This window comes from Gallus gallus, unplaced genomic scaffold (assembly GCF_016699485.2).
Source record: "Gallus gallus isolate bGalGal1 unplaced genomic scaffold, bGalGal1.mat.broiler.GRCg7b scaffold_63, whole genome shotgun sequence".
NCBI classification, from domain to species: Eukaryota; Metazoa; Chordata; class Aves; order Galliformes; family Phasianidae; genus Gallus; species Gallus gallus.
Window position 1 is genome coordinate 491 of NW_024096015.1, and position 18,746 is coordinate 19,236.

Sequence of the window (18,746 nt, forward strand, 5' to 3'; positions counted from 1 at the left end):
CCCCCCCCCATTTCATTGCCCCCCCATTCCTTTTCTCCCCCCACCCCAGGGTCCCTTTGCCCCCCCCCAATTCCTTTGCCCCCCCCCCCATTCCATTGCCCCCCCATTCCTTTGCCCCCCCCCCCCCCCAGGTCCCTTTGCCCCCCCCATTCCATTGCCCCCCCATTCCTTTGCCCCCCCACCCCAAGTTCCCTTTGCCCCCCCATTCCATTGTCCCCCCCCAAAGTCCCTTTGCCCCCCCCCCATTTCATTGCCCCCCCATTCCTTTTCTCCCCCCCCTCAAGGTCCCTTTGCCCCCCCATTCCATTGCCCCCCCCATTCCTTTGCCCCCCCCCCCACCGCTCACCAGTGATGAAGGAGCCGGGCGGCATCTGGCTGTAATTGGCCCCCCCGGGGGGAAGGGCTCCGGCCGGGGGGGTCCCAAAAGTGCCCCCGTAGCTCTGGGGGGTGGCGTAGGGCCCCGGTGGGAAGGTCTGGGGGGGGGGGGGGCAAAGTGGGGGGGGGACAGAGGGGGGGGGGGAGAATGGTGTCACTTTTGCACTCTGTCCCCACTGGGGGGGAAGGGGGGGCTGTGGGGTGACCCCAATGAGTGTCCCCAAGGAAGGGGTGTCCCTATGGAAGGGGTGATCCCATGGGGTGACCCCAATGAGTGTCCCTAAGGGGTGACCCCATGGGGTGTCCCCAAGGAAGGGGTGTCCCTATGGAAGGGGTGACCCCAAGGGGTGTCCCTAAGAAAGGGGGGACCCCAGTGAGTGTCCCTAAGGGATGTCCCCACAGGGTGACTCCAAGAAAGGGGTGTCTGTCCCCAACAGAGGGCTGTTCCTAAGGGGATGGGGATGGGATGTCCCCAAGGTCCGTCTGTCCCCAGAGTCTGTCTGTCCCCAACATAGGGCTGTCCTTAAGGGGGTTTGGAATGTCCCCAAGGTCCGTCTGTCCCCAAGGTCTGTCCGTCTGTCCCCAGGGTCCGTCCGTCCGTCCCCAGAGTCCGTCTGTCCCCAACAGAGGGCTGTCCTTAAGGGGGTTTGGGATGTCCCCAAGGTTCGTCTGTCTGTCCCCAGGGTCTGTCTGTCTGTCCCCAGGGTCTGTCTGTCCCCAACATAGGGCTGTCCTTAAGGGGGGTGGGATGTCCCCAAGGTCCGTCCGTCCCCAGGGTCCATCTGTCTGTCCCCAACAGAGGGCTGTCCTTAAGGGGGTTTCGGATGTCCCCAAGGTCCATCTGTCTGTCCCCAGGGTCCGTCTGTCCCCAACAGAGGGCTGTCCTTAAGGGGGGTGGGATGTCCCCAAGGTCCGTCCGTCCGTCCCCCCCCGGGGTGACTCACGGGGGGGGGGTGGCTGTCGGCCCCCTGGGCAGGGATGTCCCCAAGGCTGTCTGTCTGTCCCCAGAGTCAATCTGTCCCCAACAGAGGGCTGTCCTTAGGGGGGGGGTGGGATGTCCCCAAGGTCTGTCTGTCTGTCCCCAGAGTCCGTCTGTCCCCACCACAGGGCTGTCCTTAAGGGGGGATGGGATGTCTCCAAGGTCCGTCTGTCCCCAGGGTCTGTCTGTCCCCAGCGTCCGTCTGTCCCCAACATAGGGCTGTCCTTAAGGGGGGTGGGATGTCCCCAAGGTCCGTCTGTCTGTCCCCAAGGTCCGTCCATCTGTCCCCAACAGAGGGCTGTCCTTAAGGGGGTTTGGGATGTCCCCAATGTCCGTCTGTCCCCAGGGTCTGTCCGTCCCCCCCCGGGGTGACTCACGGGCGGGGGGTGGCTGTCGGCCCCCCTGGGCAGGGATGTCCCCAAGGCTGTCTGTCCCCAGAGTCAATCTGTCCCCAACAGAGGGCTGTCCTTAGGGGGGGGGTGGGATGTCCCCAAGGTCTGTCTGTCCCCAGGGTCCGTCTGTCCCCAACATAGGGCTGTCCTTAAGGGGGTTTGGGATGTCCCCAAGGTCCGTCTGTCTGTCCCCAGGGTCTGTCTGTCCCCAACATAGGGCTGTCCTTAAGGGGGGTGGGATGTCCCCAAGGTCTGTCTGTCCCCAGGGTCCATCTGTCCCCAACAGAGGGCTGTCCTTAAGGGGGTTTCGGATGTCCCCAAAGTCCATCTGTCTGTCCCCACAGTCCGTCTGTCCCCAACAGAGGGCTGTCCTTAAGGGGGGATGGGATGTCTCCAAGGTCCGTCTGTCCCCAGGGTCTGTCTGTCCCCAGCGTCCGTCTGTCCCCAACAGAGGGCTGTCCTTAAGGGGGGTGGGATGTCCCCAAGGTCCGTCTGTCTGTCCCCAAGGTCCGTCCATCTGTCCCCAACAGAGGGCTGTCCTTAAGGGGGTTTCGGATGTCCCCAATGTCCGTCTGTCCCCAGGGTCTGTCCGTCCCCCCCCGGGGTGACTCACGGGGGTGGGTGGCTGTCGGCCCCCTGGGCAGGGATGTCCCCAAGGTCCGTCTGTCCCCAGGGTCCATCTATCCCCAACAGAGGGCTGTCCTTAAGGGGGTTTCGGATGTCCCCAATGTCCGTCTGTCCCCATGGTCTGTCCGTCCGTCCCCCCCCGGGGTGACTCACGGGCGGGGGGTGGCTGTCGGCCCCCTTGCTGGCCAGGCGGCTGAGGATGCTGCGCTCCGACATCTGCAGGCGGGCGGCGATGGGGGGGATGCGGGACAGCGTGGCGGGCAGGCGGGTGACGTCGGCCTTCATGTCGCTCAGCAGCTCCTCCAGTTGGTTCAGCACTGCGGGGAGAGCGCCGCGGCGCCGCGTTACTCAGGGCTTACTCAGCCGTTACTCAGCCGCTACTCACTGCTTACTCAAGGCTTACTCATTGCTTAGGCGTGGCTTACACAAGGGACGCTCATGGCTTACTCAATGGCTGCGCACAGATTACTCATTACTTATGGCTTACTCAAGGGTTGCGTACAGGTTACTCATGACTTACTCATGGCTTACTCAAGGGTTGCTCACAGGTTACTCATGACTTACTCATGGCTTACTCAAGGGTTGCTCACAGGTTACTCACACGTTACTCATGGCTTACTCAAGGGTTACTCATTGGCTATGCATGGCTTTCTCAAGGGTTACTCTTATGTTACTCATGACTTACTCAAGGCTTACTCAGCAACTACTCATGGCTTACTCATGGTTTACTCAAGGGTTGCACACAGGTTACTCACACGTTACTCATGGCTTACTCAAGCGTTACTCATTGGCTCTACGTGGCTTACTCAAGGTTTACTCTTATGTTACTCATTGCTCACTCATGGCTTATGCAGTGACTACTCATGGCTTACTCGAGGGTCGCTCACAGGTTACTCTTATGTTACTGCTTACTTGGCTTACTCAAGAGTTACTCATTGGCTCATCGTGGCTTGCTCGAGGGTTACTCTTATGTTACTCGTTGCTCAATCATGGCTTACTCGAAAGTTAGTCATGGCTTACTCATATGTTACTCATTGCTTACTCATGGGTTCCTCATAGGTTATTCATTGCTTACTCGTGGCTTACTCAGACTTAGGCCTTACTCAGAGGTTACTCAGAGCTTATTCTGACTTTATTCAGAGCTTACCCCTTATTCAGAGCTTACTCAAACCTTACTCAGAGCTTACTCAGAGCTTACACCTTATTCAGGCCTTACTCAGAGATTACTTATATCTTACTTAGAGCTTATTCAGATCTTACTGAGAGCTTACTCGAACCTTACACCTTATTCGGACCTTACTCACACCTTAATCAGAGCTTACCCTGAGCTCACTGTGACCTTACTCACAGCTTACTCAGACCTTACTCAGCGATTACAGCTCGCTCATGCCTTACTCAGAACTGGGTTACTCAGCTCACACACGTGTTACTCAGGGCTTACACACACATTGCCCAGAGCTGACCCTCATTGCTCCGAGCCCACCCATAGATTTCGCAGCTCTTACTCAGAGGTTACTCCCATCTTACTCAGAGCTTGCTCCTAAGCTACTCCGAGCTCTCCCACACATCACTTGGGGTAACTCAGAGCTTTGCTTATGGGCCACCGAGCCCTTCCAAGCTCCCAGGTTATGCCTCAGGTTGCTCCACGTTTAGCTCTCACTTACTCACAACTTACTCACATGTTACTCGTAACTTACACGTGGTTTTTTGGCGGCTCACTGAGCTCCTCCTCATTTACTCACTGCAATTACAGCTTTCTCATAGGCTACCCAGACATGGCTCATCTCGCAGCTCACTCATGGGGTTACTCAGACTTCAACTGCCCTTTTACTCACAGGTTACTCACACCTCCCATGTTTGGTTCACCCATCATACACTCTATGCTTACGCCATGCTCTGCAGTTCCTCAGTCTACAACTCAGACCTCACACCTTACACTGCTTACTCCGTGCTCACTCACAGCCCTCTCCTGATTTACTCCTACTCCGAACCTACTCCCGGGTTACTCATAGTTTTAAAGGCATCTCAACTTTACTCCCGGCTCACCACGGCCTCCCCAGCGCTCAGCGGTTGCTCAGAGCTCATTCATGCTTCGCTCAGAGCCGACTTACAGCTCCGTCTGAGCCCATCTCGCCTTACTCACAGCTTACTCACAGCCTTCTCCATTTGCTCTGAGCTCAACAGCTCATGGTTTGCCTGCAGCTCACTTACGGTGTACCTACAGCCCACTCATGGCCACAGCCCACTCTGTTTACTCCACTTATTCACAGCACATTCACACCCCCTTCCTGTCTTACTCCGAGGTTACTCACTGCTTACTGACGGCCTCCCCAGGTTATGCAGCCCCCCGTTACTGCAGGCTGACCCAGAGCTCACCCAGCCCGTGGGGCACTGAGGGCATGGAGTGGGATGGGGGGTGGGGGGGTGGGCAGCTCCTCGAAGGGATATTCATAGGCTGCCCCACAGTGGGGGGACCCCGAGACGATCCCAGAGCCCTGGAAGCACTCCCAGTGTAGATACTCCAGGTTTACTCCTCCAGCAGAGGAGATAGAGCAGAGCTACTCCAGCAGCACCTGAAGGAGGGGCTGTTATGGGGCACTCCAGGGATACTCATAGGATACTCATAGGATACGCCTCAGATCCTCCCTGCACATTCAGGAGATACTCATAGGATACTCAAAGGATACCCCTCAGATCCTCCCTGCACACTCAGAGGATACTCATAGGATACTCAAAGGATACCCCTCAGATCCTCCCTGCACACTCCGGGTTTACACCAACGCTACTCCAGAGCTACTCCTCAAACACAGAGGGGATATTTGGGGTCCGTCCCCCTCCCTGCACACCCTGAGCTCCCCGAGGCCCTCAGAGAAGGGCTACTCAGGGGATACTCATAGGATACCCCACAGATCCTCCGCATGGCTACTCCAGCTCTACTCAGGGCCCTGCAGGGTTTCTGCTCACCCCCCACAGGGCTGCTTGGGGTATTTATGCATGACATGCAGGGTCCATCCGGGCACGGGGGGTGGGGGGTACAACAGAAGTACTCCAGGGTTACTCCAGGCATGCACGAGGGGTGGCGCAACGACTGCAGGTTACCCCCGGCATGCACTGGGGCTTCTCCTGCAAAATGGGGGGCACCCGAAGCACCGGGGGGGGGGGGGGGGTGGGGAGGGGGTGGGGAGGGGGGGACAGATGAGTGCCATCCTCCAGGGTTACGCGACGGATACTCAGCAGATACAGCCCAGAGCAAAGCCCCGCCAGCAGGAAACAGAAGCAGCGCTGCCCGGCGCCCCACGGCCATGCCCCGCCTGGCTCCAGCATCACAGCTTACTCCCAGCTTACCCCGAGGTTACTCAGAGGTTACTCAGAGGTTGCTCCAGGATTGCTCAGAGATAACTCAGAGATTACTCAGGGGTTACTCAGAGGGTAGCCCGGGGGGCAGACAAAAGTTACCCCGAGGTTACTCAGAGGGCAATCATTGGTTACTCAGATTACTCAGAGGTTACTCCGAAGTTACTCAGAGGACAGCCCGGGGGTCATACCAAAGTTACTCAGAGGTTACTCCGAGGCCACTCATGGGTTACGCAGAGATTACTTGGAGGTTACTCTGCCGTTACTCAGAGCTCATTAATAGGTTGTTACTCCAGGAGGGGACTCAGAGGTTACTCTGCAGTTATTCATAGGTTACTCAGGGATTACTCTGCTGCTACTCTGACGTTACTCTGAGCTCAATCTGCTCTTACATTGCTGTTACTCTGAGCACACTCTGGTTACCCACTCTGGGGTTACTCCGAGCTCACAGATGTTACTCTGCAGCTACTCCGAGCTCAGTATGAGGTTACTCTGAGGTTACTCCGATTTCACTGAGGTTACTCTGAGCTCACTTTGAGGTTACTCTGAGCTCACTGAGGTTACTCAGAGGTTACTCCGAGCTCACTTTGAGGTTACTGTGAGCTCACTGAGGTTCCTCTGAGCTCTCTGAGGTTACTCCGAGTTCACTGAGGTTACTCTGAGGTTACTCTGAGGTTACTCCGAGTTCACTGAGGTTACTCTGAGCTCACTGAGGTTCCTCTGAGCTCACTTTGAGGTTACTCTGAGCTCCCTGAGGTTACTCTGAGCTCCCTGAGGTTACTCTGAGGTTACTCCGAGTTCACTCTGAGGTTACTCCGAGCTCTCTGAGGTAACTCCGAGCTCACCCAGCAGCCGCTCCTCACCTCCCTGCACCCCCTCTTCCTCCGTCCTCACCCCGCGCCCCCTCCCCCCATCCTCCTCCCCCCCCCCCAACCCCCGGCCGCCCTGAAGCCCGCGCGGAGCAAGGATACACCGGGAGCCGCTTGGGAGGAGAACCCCACTTTAATCACAGCCGTTGAGAGCGCGGTACAGAGAGGCGCGAGGCGCTACACGGGGCGACCGCGGCGCGGCCGCCGGCCCGCCCGCCTCTTACCCTTGTGCAGGACGGCGTTCGCGGGCTTGTTGCCCGCCAGCGACTCCTTGGACAAGTGCTGGTGGCTCTCGGCCAGGCACTCGACCTCGGCGAAGCGCGTGTTCAGGGCCATGGCGGGGTGGCTGGGGTCCTGCGTCATGTTCAGGTAGGCGGCGCGCCGCAGCTGCTCCTCGATCACCAGGGCCTGCTCCAGCAGCTGGGGGACACAGCAGAACGGCCGTGAGGAATCCCAGCGGGGGGGGGCACGGAAGGAGCGGGGGGGGTACTGAAGGGGACCGGGGGGACATAGAAGGGGACCGGGGGGACACAGAATGGAAGCGGGGGGGACACAGAAGGGGACTGGGGGGGACACAGAAGGGGACGGGGGGGACATAGAAGGGGACCGGGGGGACACAAAATGGAACCGGGGGGGACATAGAATGGAACCGGGGGGGACACAGAAGGGGACAAGGGGGTGCAGAACCAGAATGAGGGGGGACATAGAAGGGGACCGGGGGGGACACAGAAGGGGACTGGGGGGGACATAGAAGGAGACCGGGGGGACACAGAAGGGGACCGGGGGGGACACAGAATGAAAGTGGGGGGACATAGAAGGGGACTGGGGGAGACACAGAAGGAGACCGGGGGGTGCGGAACTGGAATGGGGGGGGACACAGAATGGAACCGGGTGGGACATAGAAGGGGACCAGAGAGGACACAGAAGGAGACTGGGGGGGACATAGAAGGAGACCGGGGGGACACAGAAGGGGACCGGGGGGTGCGGAACTGGAATGGGGGGGGACAGAGAATGGAACCGAGGGGGACATAGAAGGGGACGGGGGGGGCATAGAAGGGGATCGGAGGGGATAGAAGGGGACTGGAAGGGACACAGAATGGAACCGGGGGGGACACAGAAGGGGACTGGGGGGGAAATAGAAGGGGACTGGGGGGACATAGAAGGGGACTGGGGGGTGTGGAACTGGAATGGGGGGGGACAGAGAATAGAACCAAGGGGGACATAGAAGGGGACGGGGGGGGACATAGAATGGGACCGGGGGGGACATAGAAGGGGACCGGGGGGGACACAGAAGGGGAGCGGGGGGTGCGGAAACAGAATGGGGGGGGACACAGAATGGAAATGGGGGGGACATAGAAGGGGACCGGAGGGTGTGGAAACGGAATGGGGGGGGACACAGAATGGAACCGGGTGGTACACAGAATGGGACTGGGTGGGACACAGAAGGGGACTGGGGGGTACGGAAACGGAATGGTGGGGGGACACAGAATGGAACCGGGGGGGACACAGAAAGGGACTGGGGGGGAAATAGAAGGGGACCATGGAGTGCAGAACCGGAACTGGGGGGGACACAGAATGGGACCGGGTGGGACATAGAAGGGGACCGAGTGGGACATAGAATGGAAGCAGGGGGGACATAGAAGGGGACCGGGGGGGACATACAGAAGGGGACTGGGGGGGACATAGAAGAGGACTGGGGGGGGACACAGAATGGGAACGGGGGGGACATATAGAAGGGGACTGGAAGGGACACAGAACAGAACCAGGGGGTACAAGGGTGAGATATAGAATGGAACCGGGGGGGGGACACAGAATGGAACCGGGGGGGTACATGGGATGGAACCGGGGGGGTGAGGTATAGAATGGAACCGGGGGGGACAAAGAATGGAACTGGAGGGGTGAGATACAGAACGGAACCGGGGGGGGACACAGAACAGAACCGGGGGGGACAGAATGGGGTGGGACACAGAATGGAACTGAGGGGGACACAGAAGGGAATGGGGGGGGGGGTAAAGAATGGAAGTGGGGGAGATACGGATGGAATGGAACCGGGGGGGATACAGAACGGGCTGGGACATGGATCGGAACCGGGGGGGGACAGAATGGGGGGGGATAAAGAATTGGGGGGGGAAAAAGAATGGGGGGGGGGGGGGGGGCACAGAAGGGAACCGGGTGGGACTCAGAATGGGGTGGGAGAAAGAAATGGGGGGGCAGAAAGAATGGGGGGGGGAGGAATGGGGGGTGGGGGGGCAGAATGGAACCGGGTGGGGACTCAGAATGGGGTGGGAGAAAGAATGGGGGGGGGGACACACACAGAATGGGGGTGGGACAGAATGGGGGGGGGGACAGAAGGGAATCGGGGCGGATAAAGGATGGGGGGGGATAAAGGATGGGGGGGGGATAAAGGATGGGGGGGATAAAGGATGGGGGGGGGGGATAAAGAATGGGGGGGGGATAAAGGATGGGGGGTATAAAGAATGGGGGGGGGACAACACAGAACGGCACGGGTGGTCATTGGGCACAGTCCCCCTCCCCCCCGAAGCCGTTGTGCAAAGCATCGGCCCTCGTGCAAGAGTGCGGGCTCTGTGTAAGGGCACGGGTGTCGTGCAAGGCTCTGACACTCGTGCAAGGCTCGTGCTCTTGGGCAAGGCCCCGGTCCTCGTGCAAGGCCCTTGTGCAAGGCCCCAGCCCTCATGCAAGGCCCTAGTGCAAAGCCCCAGCCCTCGTGCAAGGCCCTAGTGCAAAGCTGCAACCCACGTGCAAGGCCTCACACCCCCCCCTGTAAGGCCCTCGTGCAAGGCCCGCACCTTTGTGCAAGGCCTACAGCCCTCGTGCAAGCCCCCAGCCCACGTGCAAGGCCTCACCCCCCCCCCCGTAAGGCCCTCGTGCAATGCCCACAGCCCTCGTGCAAGGTCCCAGCCATTGTGCAAGGCCTCAGTCTCCACATAAGACCCGAACCCTCACGGGAGGCCCTCACATGAGACCCCAATCCTCGTGCAAAGCCCCCATTCCCCATTCCCGGTCCATGGCACAACCCACGCGCTGTGCACGACTCATCTGCTCGTGCAAGACACTGCAGCGTCACCTGGGGGCAGCCCTTGTGCAAGCGCCACGTGCACAAGGCCCTCCAGCAGCCCCTGAGGGCATGGAGACAGCCCTCGTGCAAGGACGACCTTTGCACGGTGCAATGCTCGTGCAAGGCCCCCGTGAAAACGCCATCCTTGTGCAAGGCCCTCGTGCAAAGCTCGTGTGCGTGTCCTCGTGTGAACAGAACCCTCGTGCATCTCTCTCATGCAAAGCACTCATCTGGACACAACCCGAGTGCAAGGCACGCTCACAAACACCGCACTCCAGCAAGCACAACCCTTGCACAAGTGAAGGCCTCGTGCAAGGCCCTTGTGCACGCACAGCCTGCGCGAAGCTCCCATTTCAGAAAGCCTTTGTGCAAACACAATCCTTGTGCACCTCCCTTGTGCAAGGCTCTCCTGCAAACATAACCCCTGTGCAAACTCCCTTGTGCAAAGCCCTCCTGCAAACACAGCTCACACACAAATGCAATCCTGGTGCAAAAGCCGTGCACGAGGCTCTTGTGCAACGCCCTCGTGCAAGCACAGCCCTTGTGAAAAACCCTCCAGCCACCTCAGCCCTCAGGCAAACACAGCTCGAGCACACAAGCAATCCTGGTGCTAAACTGGTGCACAAGGCTCTTGTGCAAATGCCTCGTGCAAACACAATTGTAGCGTCACTACCTTGTGCAAGGCTCGTGTGCACACAACCCTGTGTGGAACTCTTGTGTGAAGGAAGCCGTTGTGCACACAACCCTTGCACGACTCCCTTGCGCAAAGCCCTCGTGCAAACACAACCCCAGCACAACTCCCTTCTACAAAGCCCTTGTGCAACTCCCTCGTGCAAACACAACCCTAGCACAATGCACTTGTGCAAACACAATCCCAGCACAACCCCCTTCTAAAAGGCCCTTGTGCAAACACCACCCTCGTGTGACTCTTGTGCAAACACAACCCTAGCACACTGCCCTCGTGCAAAGCTCTCGTGCAAACACAACCCTAGCACGACTCCCTTCTAAAGCCCCTGTGCAACTCCCTTGTGCAACTCTCTCGTGCAAACACAACCCTAGCACAACATCCTTGTGCAAAGCACTCGTGCAAGAACAACCCCACCACGACTCCCTTCTAAAATGCCCTCGTGCAAACACCAGCCTTGAGTGAGTTCCTCGTGCAAACACAACCCTAGCACAACAGCCTTGTGCAAAGCCCTCGGGCAAGCACAACCCCATTCTAAAAGGCCCTCGTGCAAACACCAGCCTTGAGTCCCTCGTGCAAACACAACCCCAGCACAACCCCCTTCTAAAAGGCCCTCGTGCAAACGCCAGCCTTGTGTGAATCCCTCGTGCAAACACAACCCCCTTCTAAAAGGCCCTCGTGCAAACACCAGCCTTGTGTGACTCCCCTGTGCAAACAAACCTCTACTACAACTTCCTTCGGCAAAGCCCTCGTGCAAACACCAGCCTTGTGAGTCCCTCGTGCAAACAAAACCCCCTTCTAAAAATGCCCTCGTGCAAACGCCAGCCTTGTGAGTCCCTTGTGCAAACACAACCCCCTTCTAAAGGGCCCTCGTGCAAACGCCAGCCTTGCACGACCCCCTCGTGCAAACACAACCCCAGCACACCCCCCTTCTAAAAGGCCCTCGTGCAAACGCCAGCCTTGCACGACCCCCTCGTGCAAAGCCCCCGTGCAAACGCAGCCCATCCACTCCACCCCCCCCCGCGCAGAGCTGTGATGCGAAACCGTCGTGCAAAGCTGTGGTGCACAGCCGTGGTGCGAAGCCGTGCGCTCACCTTGAAGCGGCGTGCGAGGAATTTGTTCTTCATCTCCAGGAAGTTCCCTTTGGACGCTTCGCCCTTAAAGGGCTCATTGATGACCCCGAAGGCGCCGTCGTTTTGGATGTCCGTCCAGCGGGCGTAGCCGTGGCTGCACGCTAAGGGCTGCACCAACGCGGCACCACTGACTCACCAGCGGGGCAACACTCAGTCACCACTGAGGCACCATTGGGGCACCACTGTGTCACCACTGCAGCACCACTGATTTACAAGTGGGGCACTACTGAGTCACCATTGGGGCACCACTGAGGCACCATCGGGGCAACACTGAGTCACCACTGAGGCACCATCGGGGCACCATTGGGGCACCACTGAGGCACCATTGGGGCACCACTGCGTCACTACTGGGGCACCACTGTGTCACCATTGGGGCTCCACTGAGTCACCACTGAGGCACCATCGGGGCACCATTGGGGCACTACTGAGTCACCATTGGGGCACCACTGAGTCACTACTGGGGCACCACTGTGTCACCATTGGGGCACCACTGAGTCACCACTGGGGCACCACTGAGGCACCATCGGGGCACTACTGAGTCACCATTGGGGCTCCACTGAGTCACCATCGGGGCACCATTGGGGCACTACTGAGTCACCATTGGGGCACCACGGAGTCACCACTGGGGCACCATTGGGGCACCACTGAGTCACCATTGGGGCACCACTGAGTCACTACTGGGTCACCACTGAGGCACCATTGGGGCACCACTGAGGCACCATTGGGGCACCAACGGGGCACCACTGAGTCACCACTGAGGCACCATCGGGGCACCATTGGGGCACTACTGAGTCACCATTGGGGCTCCACTGAGTCACTACTGGGGCACCACTGAGTCACCACTGAGGCACCATTGGGGCAACACTGAGTCACTACTGGGGCACCACTGAGTCACCATTGGGGCTCCACTGAGTCACCACTGAGGCACCATCGGGGCACCATTGGGGCACCACGGAGTCACCATTGGGGCACCATCGGGGCACCACTGAGTCACCACTGAGGCACCATCAGGGCACTACTGAGTCACCATCGGGGCACCACTGAGTCACCACTGAGGCACCATCGGGGCACCATTGGGGCACTACTGAGTCACCATTGGGGCTCCACTGAGTCACTACTGGGGCACCACTGTGTCACCACTGCGGCACCATTGGGGCACCGCTGTGTCACCACTGCAGCACCACTGATTTACAAGTGGGGCACTACTGAGCACCATTGGGGCACCACTGACTTACAAGTGGGGCACCACTGAGTCACAACCATTGGGGCACCACTGAGTCACCACGGGGGCACCACTGAGTCACCACTGGGGCACCACTGAGTCACACCTGGGGCACTACTAGGTCACAACTGGGTCACCATTGTGGCACCACTGGGTTACTACTGGGGCACCACAGGGGCACCATTGTGTCACCACTGCGGCACCATTGTGTCACCACTAAAGTCACCCCTGGGGCACCACTGAGTCACAACTGGGTCACCACTGTGTCACCACTGAGTCACCACTGTGTCACCAGTGGATCACCACTGTGTGACCACCGTGCAACAGCTGTGTCATCCCTGGGTCACTGTGTCACCACTGTACCAATAGATCACCACGGGGTCACAACTGAGTCACCATTGTGTCACCACTGATTCACCACAGTCACCACAGTGTCACCATTGTGTCACCACAGTCACCACTGTGTCACCACTGATTCACCACAGTCACCACTGTGTCACCACAGTCACCACTGTGTCATCACTGTGTCACCACTGAGTCACCACAGTCACCACTGTGTCACCGCTGTGTCACAGCATTACCACCTCACTGCATTACTACATCGGGGGCTTTGGGGCACCCCATGGTTTTTGGGGTGTTATGGGGCACCCCATGGTGTTGGGGGGGCCTCAGGGGGGCTTTGGGGCACCCCATGGTGCTTGGGGGGGGGCTGTGGGGGTTATGGGGCACCCCATGGTGTCGGGGGGGGTCTCAGGGGGACTATGGGGCACTCCTTGGTGCCGGGGGGGGCTCTGGAGCACCCCATGCTGTTGGGGGAGGGGCTCAGGGGGGCTGTGGGGCACCCCATGGTGTCAGAGGGGGGGGGTCTCAGGGGGGCTGTGAGGCACCCCATGTTGCTGAGGGGAACTCAGGGGGGCTATGGGGCACCCTATGGTTTTGGGGGGCTGTGGGGCCCCCCATGGAGCCAGGGTGGTCTCAGGGGGGCTGTGGGGCACCCCATTGTTTTGGGGGATCTATGGGGCACCCCATGGTTTCGGGGGGGTCTCAGGGGGGCTTTGGGACACCCCATGGTTTTGGGGGATCTATGGGGCACCCCATGTTGCTGAGGGGGACTCAGGGGGGCTGTGGGGCACCCCATGTTGTTGGGGGATCTATGGGGCACGCCATGGTGTCAGGGGGGGGGTCTGAGGGAGGCTGTGGGGCACCCCATGGTTTCGGGGGGGCTGTGGGGCACCCCATGGTTTTGGGGGGGGGGCCGTGGGCACCCCATGGTGTCAGGGGGGTCTGAGGGGGGCCGTGGGGCACCCCATGGTTTCGGGGGGGTCTCAGGGGGGCTGTGGGGCACCCCATGGTTTTGGGGGATCTATGGGGCACCCCATGGTTTTGGGGGGGGGCCATGGGGCACCCCATGGTTTTCAGGGGGTCTGAGGGGGGCCGTGGGGCACCCCATGGTTTTGGGGGGGGGCCGTGGGGCACCCCATGGTTTCGGGGGGGTCTGAGGGGGGCCGTGGGGCACCCCATGGTTTTGGGGGGGGATCTATGGGGCACCCCATGGATTTGGGGGGGTCTCGGGGGGCTGTGAGGGGTGCGGTAAGGATACAGGACGATGCCGGCCAGCAGCCAGTAGTCGTGGCGCCGGTGCCAAATCTCATTGAGTTTCCCCGAGGAGACGGCGGCGCGTTCCTCGTTCTGCCACAGCGTGTGCAGCTCTGGGGGGTTTTGGGGGGGGTCAGGAAGGTGGGGGGACCCCCCCTCCTCCGTCCCCCCCCCCCCCGCAGCCCCCCCAGAGCTCACCCGTGAAGCCGCCGTCGGCGATGTTGAACATGAAGCGCGGCTTCTCGGCTCTGTCGTCGCGGCGGCCGTTGGCGCGCGGCTCCGCTTTGGGCTCCTTCTCGGCCTTCACCTCCTCTGCTGGGGGGGCGTTATGGGGTTTACGACCCCCCCTCCCCCCCCCCACTCCCACATATTCCTCCCCCCATATCCCCCCCCACCCCCCCCAGCTATGAAGGCAATCATCCCCAGGCGTCAGCAGGGCGCAATTAACGCTCAGCTGCGCCCCTTCGTTAAGCCCCGTCCTATTTGCCCCCCCCCCTCCCCATCTCCCCCCCCCCTCCGTACCCCAATACCTCTTTTAGGGTCGGGGTCTCCCGGCCGCTCTTTGGGCTCCTCCTCGGGGGGTTTCTCGTCGCCCTTTTCCCCCCCGGGGGTTTTATCGACCTCAGTGCCTGGGGGGAAATGGGGGGGGCAATGCTCAGAGACCCCGCGGGGATTTGGTTTGGGGGCTGTGGGGGGGTGTGGGGCGCCCACCTGCTCGGTCGTGCTCGTCGCGGGGGGGGGGGCCCTTCGGCCTCGGGCTCCCTGTCCCCTGGTCCCTCCTCCTCCTCGCCCTTCCTCGGCCCTTCGGCCTCGCTGCCGTTGCCCGGGGATGGGGGGGCTTCGGGGGCGGGCGGCTGAGGGGACAGCCACGCGGTGTCACCCCCACCCCAAAGGGCACCTCCACGGGCACGCGAGGGGGGACAGCTGGGGGGCACGGGGACAGAGATGGGGACGGGACAGAAATGGGGGCAGGGATGGGGATGGGACAGAGATGGGGATGGGATGGGGACAGGGATGGGGACAGGGATGGGACAGAAATGGGGATGGGACAGAAATGGGGACAGGGACGGCAATGGGACAGGACAGGATGGGGAGAGGGATGGAGATGGGGAGGGGGATGGGGACGGGGATGGTGAAGGGGACGGGGATGGTGAAGGGGACGGGGATGGGAATGGGACGGGGATGGGGGCGGAGATGGGGACGGGACAGGGATGGGGATGGGGATGGAGATGGGGATGGGGATGGGGACGGGACGGGGATAGGGGCAGAGATGGGGACGGGGATGGGGATGGGACGGGGATGGGACAGAACAGGGATGGGGATGGGACAGAACAGGGATGGGGACAGAGATGGGGATAGGACAGGGGTGGGGACAGGAGTGGGGATGGGATGGGGATGGAACGGGGATGGGGACCGGGATGGGGCGGGGATGGGACAGAAATCAGGACAGGGATGGGGATAGGACAGGGATGGGGACAGGGACAGAAATGGGGACAAGGATGGGGATGGGACAGGACAGGATGGGGATAGGGATGGAGACAGAGATGGGAATAGGACAAGGATGAGGACAGGGATGAGGATGGGACAGGGATGGGACAGGGATGGGGCCGGGGCCGGGCAGAGCCCCACCACCCACCTCAGTCTCCATCTTCTCGGGCCCTTTGGGCTCCTTCTCGTCCCTGTTGTCACCGTCGTCCCTATCCGGGGGCGGCCCCATCCCGTCCCCACGCTCGCTGGGCGCCGGGGTGGCTGCGGGGACAGCAGACACTGAGGCTGGGGGCCATGGGGGGTCCCTGCACCCCAATCCCGTCCCCACGGCCCCTCACGGCCCCATCCCCTCCATCACACTCTGTCCCCCAACCCCGTCCCCACATCCCTATTGTCCCCACATCCCCACATCCCCACCCCCCCTGTCCCCATATCCCCCTCATCCCCCCCTCCACCCCTCTGCCCCCACATCCCCCACTCTCTGCCCCTCTGACCCCCCCATCCTGTCCCCATATCCCCCACATCTCCCCCTCTCTTCCCCTCTGACCCCATATTCCCCCACATCCCCCACTCTCTGCCCCTCTGACTCCCACATCCCTGTCCCCATATCCCCCACATCCCCCCTTCTCTGCCCCTCTGACCCCCACATCCTGGCCCCATATCCCCCACATCCCCCCTTCTCTGCCCCTCTGACCCCACATCCCCCCCTCTCTGCCCCTCTGACCCCCACATCCTGTCCCCATATCCCCCACATCCCCCCTTCTCTGCCCCTCTGATCCCATATCCCCTACATCCCCCACTCTCTGTCCCCACATCTCCCCCTCTCTTCCCCTCTGACCCCATATTCCCCCACATCCCCCACTCTCTGCCCCTCTGACTCCCACATCCCTGTCCCCATATCCCCCACATCCCCCCTTCTCTGCCCCTCTGACCCCCCCATCCTGTCCCCATATCCCCCACATCCCCCCCCTCTCTGCCCCTCTGACCCCATATCCCCCACATCCCCCACTCTCTGCCCCTCTGAACCCCCCATCCTGTCCCCATATCCCCCACATCCCCCCCTCTCTGCCCCTCCGTGTCCCCCCCCATCCTCTGCCCCCCCTGCTCTGCCCCCCCCGCCCCATACCGGGTTTGGAGGTGCACGGGGTGGGGGTCCGGCTCTGCTCGGGGTCGGTGCTGCAGGTCTTGGCGGGGGAGGAGGCGCGGGAGGAGCGCTTGGAGTCGGCGCTGAGCTCCGGGACCAGCTCGGGGAGGCTCCAGCGCCCATTGATGTGCTCGAACTCCTGCACCTTTTGGGGGGGTGGGGGGCACAGGGTGACACGGGGAGGAGGGGACACGTGGGGGGGGGTCGTGGGAGGGGGCGGGGGGGGTCGCCACGGCCCGTACCTTCTTCTTGACCAGGGACATGACGCCGATGCGGGTCAGCACCTGCTGCCTCGACAGCCCCTCGCGGGGGACCCCATCCGCAAAGGTCTCGGAGCCGTCGGCACCCGGCTCGCATAGGTGGCGCATGAAGAGGGACACGTAGGCCCTGCGGACAGCGGGGGGGGCGGTGCCATGTGGGGGGGGGACAATGGGGGGGGGCGGTGCCATGTGGGGGGGGGGACAATGGGGGGGGGTGCCATGTGGGGAGGGGGACAGCAGGGGGGGGCGGTGCCATATGGGGGGGGGACAGCAGGGGGGGGGCGGTGCCATGTGGGGGGGGGGGCAATGAGGGGGGGGTGCCATGCGGGGAGGGGGACAGCGGGGGGGGTGGTGCCATGTGGGGGGGGACAATGGGGGGGGGGGGTGCCATGTGGGGAGGGGGACAGCGGGGGGGGCGGTGCCATGTGGGGGGGGGGCAATGAGGGGGGGGTGCCATGCGGGGAGGGGGACAGCGGGGGGGGGCGGTGCCATGTGGGGAGGGGGACAGCAGATGGGGGGGGGTGCCATGTGGGGAGGGGGACAGCAGATGGGGGGGGGGGGCGGTGCCATGTGGGGAGGGGGACAGCATATGGGGGGGCAGTGCCATGTGGGGGGGGGGGACAATGGGGGGGGGGTGCCATGTGGGGAGGGGGGACAGCAGATGGGGGGGGTGGTGGTGCCATGTGGGGAGGGGGACAGCAGATGGGGGGGGGGGGGGGGGGATGGTGCCACCGTGCTGCTCCCCCACAGTGCAGTCCATATGATCCCCAATGACCCCGTCCCTACGGTCTCCAATGCCCCCGTCCCTACAGTCCACAATGCCCCCAACCCTACTAACCCTAAAGACCCCATCCCTATGGTCCCCAATGCCCCCATCCTTACAGTCCCCAATGCCCCCATCCCTCTGATCCCAAAGACCCTGTCCGTATGGTCCATTAAACTCCCATCCCTACAGCCCCCCATGTCCCCATCCTTATGGTCCCCAAAGACCCTGACCCCACAGTCCCCAATGTCCCCATCCCTGCTAACCCCAAAGACCACATCCCTATGGTCCTCGAAGACCCCGTCCCTACGGTCCCCAATGCCCCCGTCCCTACAGTCCACAATGCCCCCAACCCTACTAACCCCAAAGACCCCACCCCTATGGTCCGCAATGTCCCCATCCTTATGGTCCCCAATGTCCCTCTGGTCCCCAAAGACCCCATTCCTATAGCCCCCAATGTCCCTGTCCCTCTGGTCCCCAGAGACCCTGACCCCACTGTCCCCAACAGTCCCCATCCCTACGGTCCCCAATGTCCCATCTCTATGGTCCCCAATGTCCCCATCTCAATGGTCCCCAATGTCCCATCCCTACAGTCCCCAATGTCCCATCCCTACGGTCCCCAATGCCCCCATCCCTACGGTCCCCAATGCCCCCATCCCTACGGTCCCCAATGTCCCATCTCTATGGTCCCCAATGTCCCCATCCCTACGGTCCCCAATGTCCCCATCCCTACGGTCCCCAATGTCCCCATCTCAATGGTCCCCAATGCCCCACCTCCACGCT

General features: G+C 61.4%; 1 protein-coding gene across 1 annotated transcript in view; it reads right to left on the minus strand.

Moving 5' to 3' along the window:
• Positions 1-310: 310 nt before the first annotated feature.
• The window catches only part of LOC107050721 (chromodomain-helicase-DNA-binding protein 3-like), a gene marked incomplete at both ends in the record, with an annotated part of 36,332 nt that continues 17,896 nt past the window's right edge, over positions 311-18,746 (minus strand). The window contains 11 exon segments of the mRNA XM_040657215.1: positions 311-473; positions 2,527-2,690; positions 6,821-7,016; positions 11,452-11,584; positions 14,313-14,421; positions 14,507-14,623; positions 14,839-14,937; positions 15,020-15,232; positions 15,938-16,057; positions 16,923-17,085; positions 17,183-17,327. Of these exon segments, the coding sequence (XP_040513149.1) occupies positions 311-473; positions 2,527-2,690; positions 6,821-7,016; positions 11,452-11,584; positions 14,313-14,421; positions 14,507-14,623; positions 14,839-14,937; positions 15,020-15,232; positions 15,938-16,057; positions 16,923-17,085; positions 17,183-17,327 (1,622 nt within the window).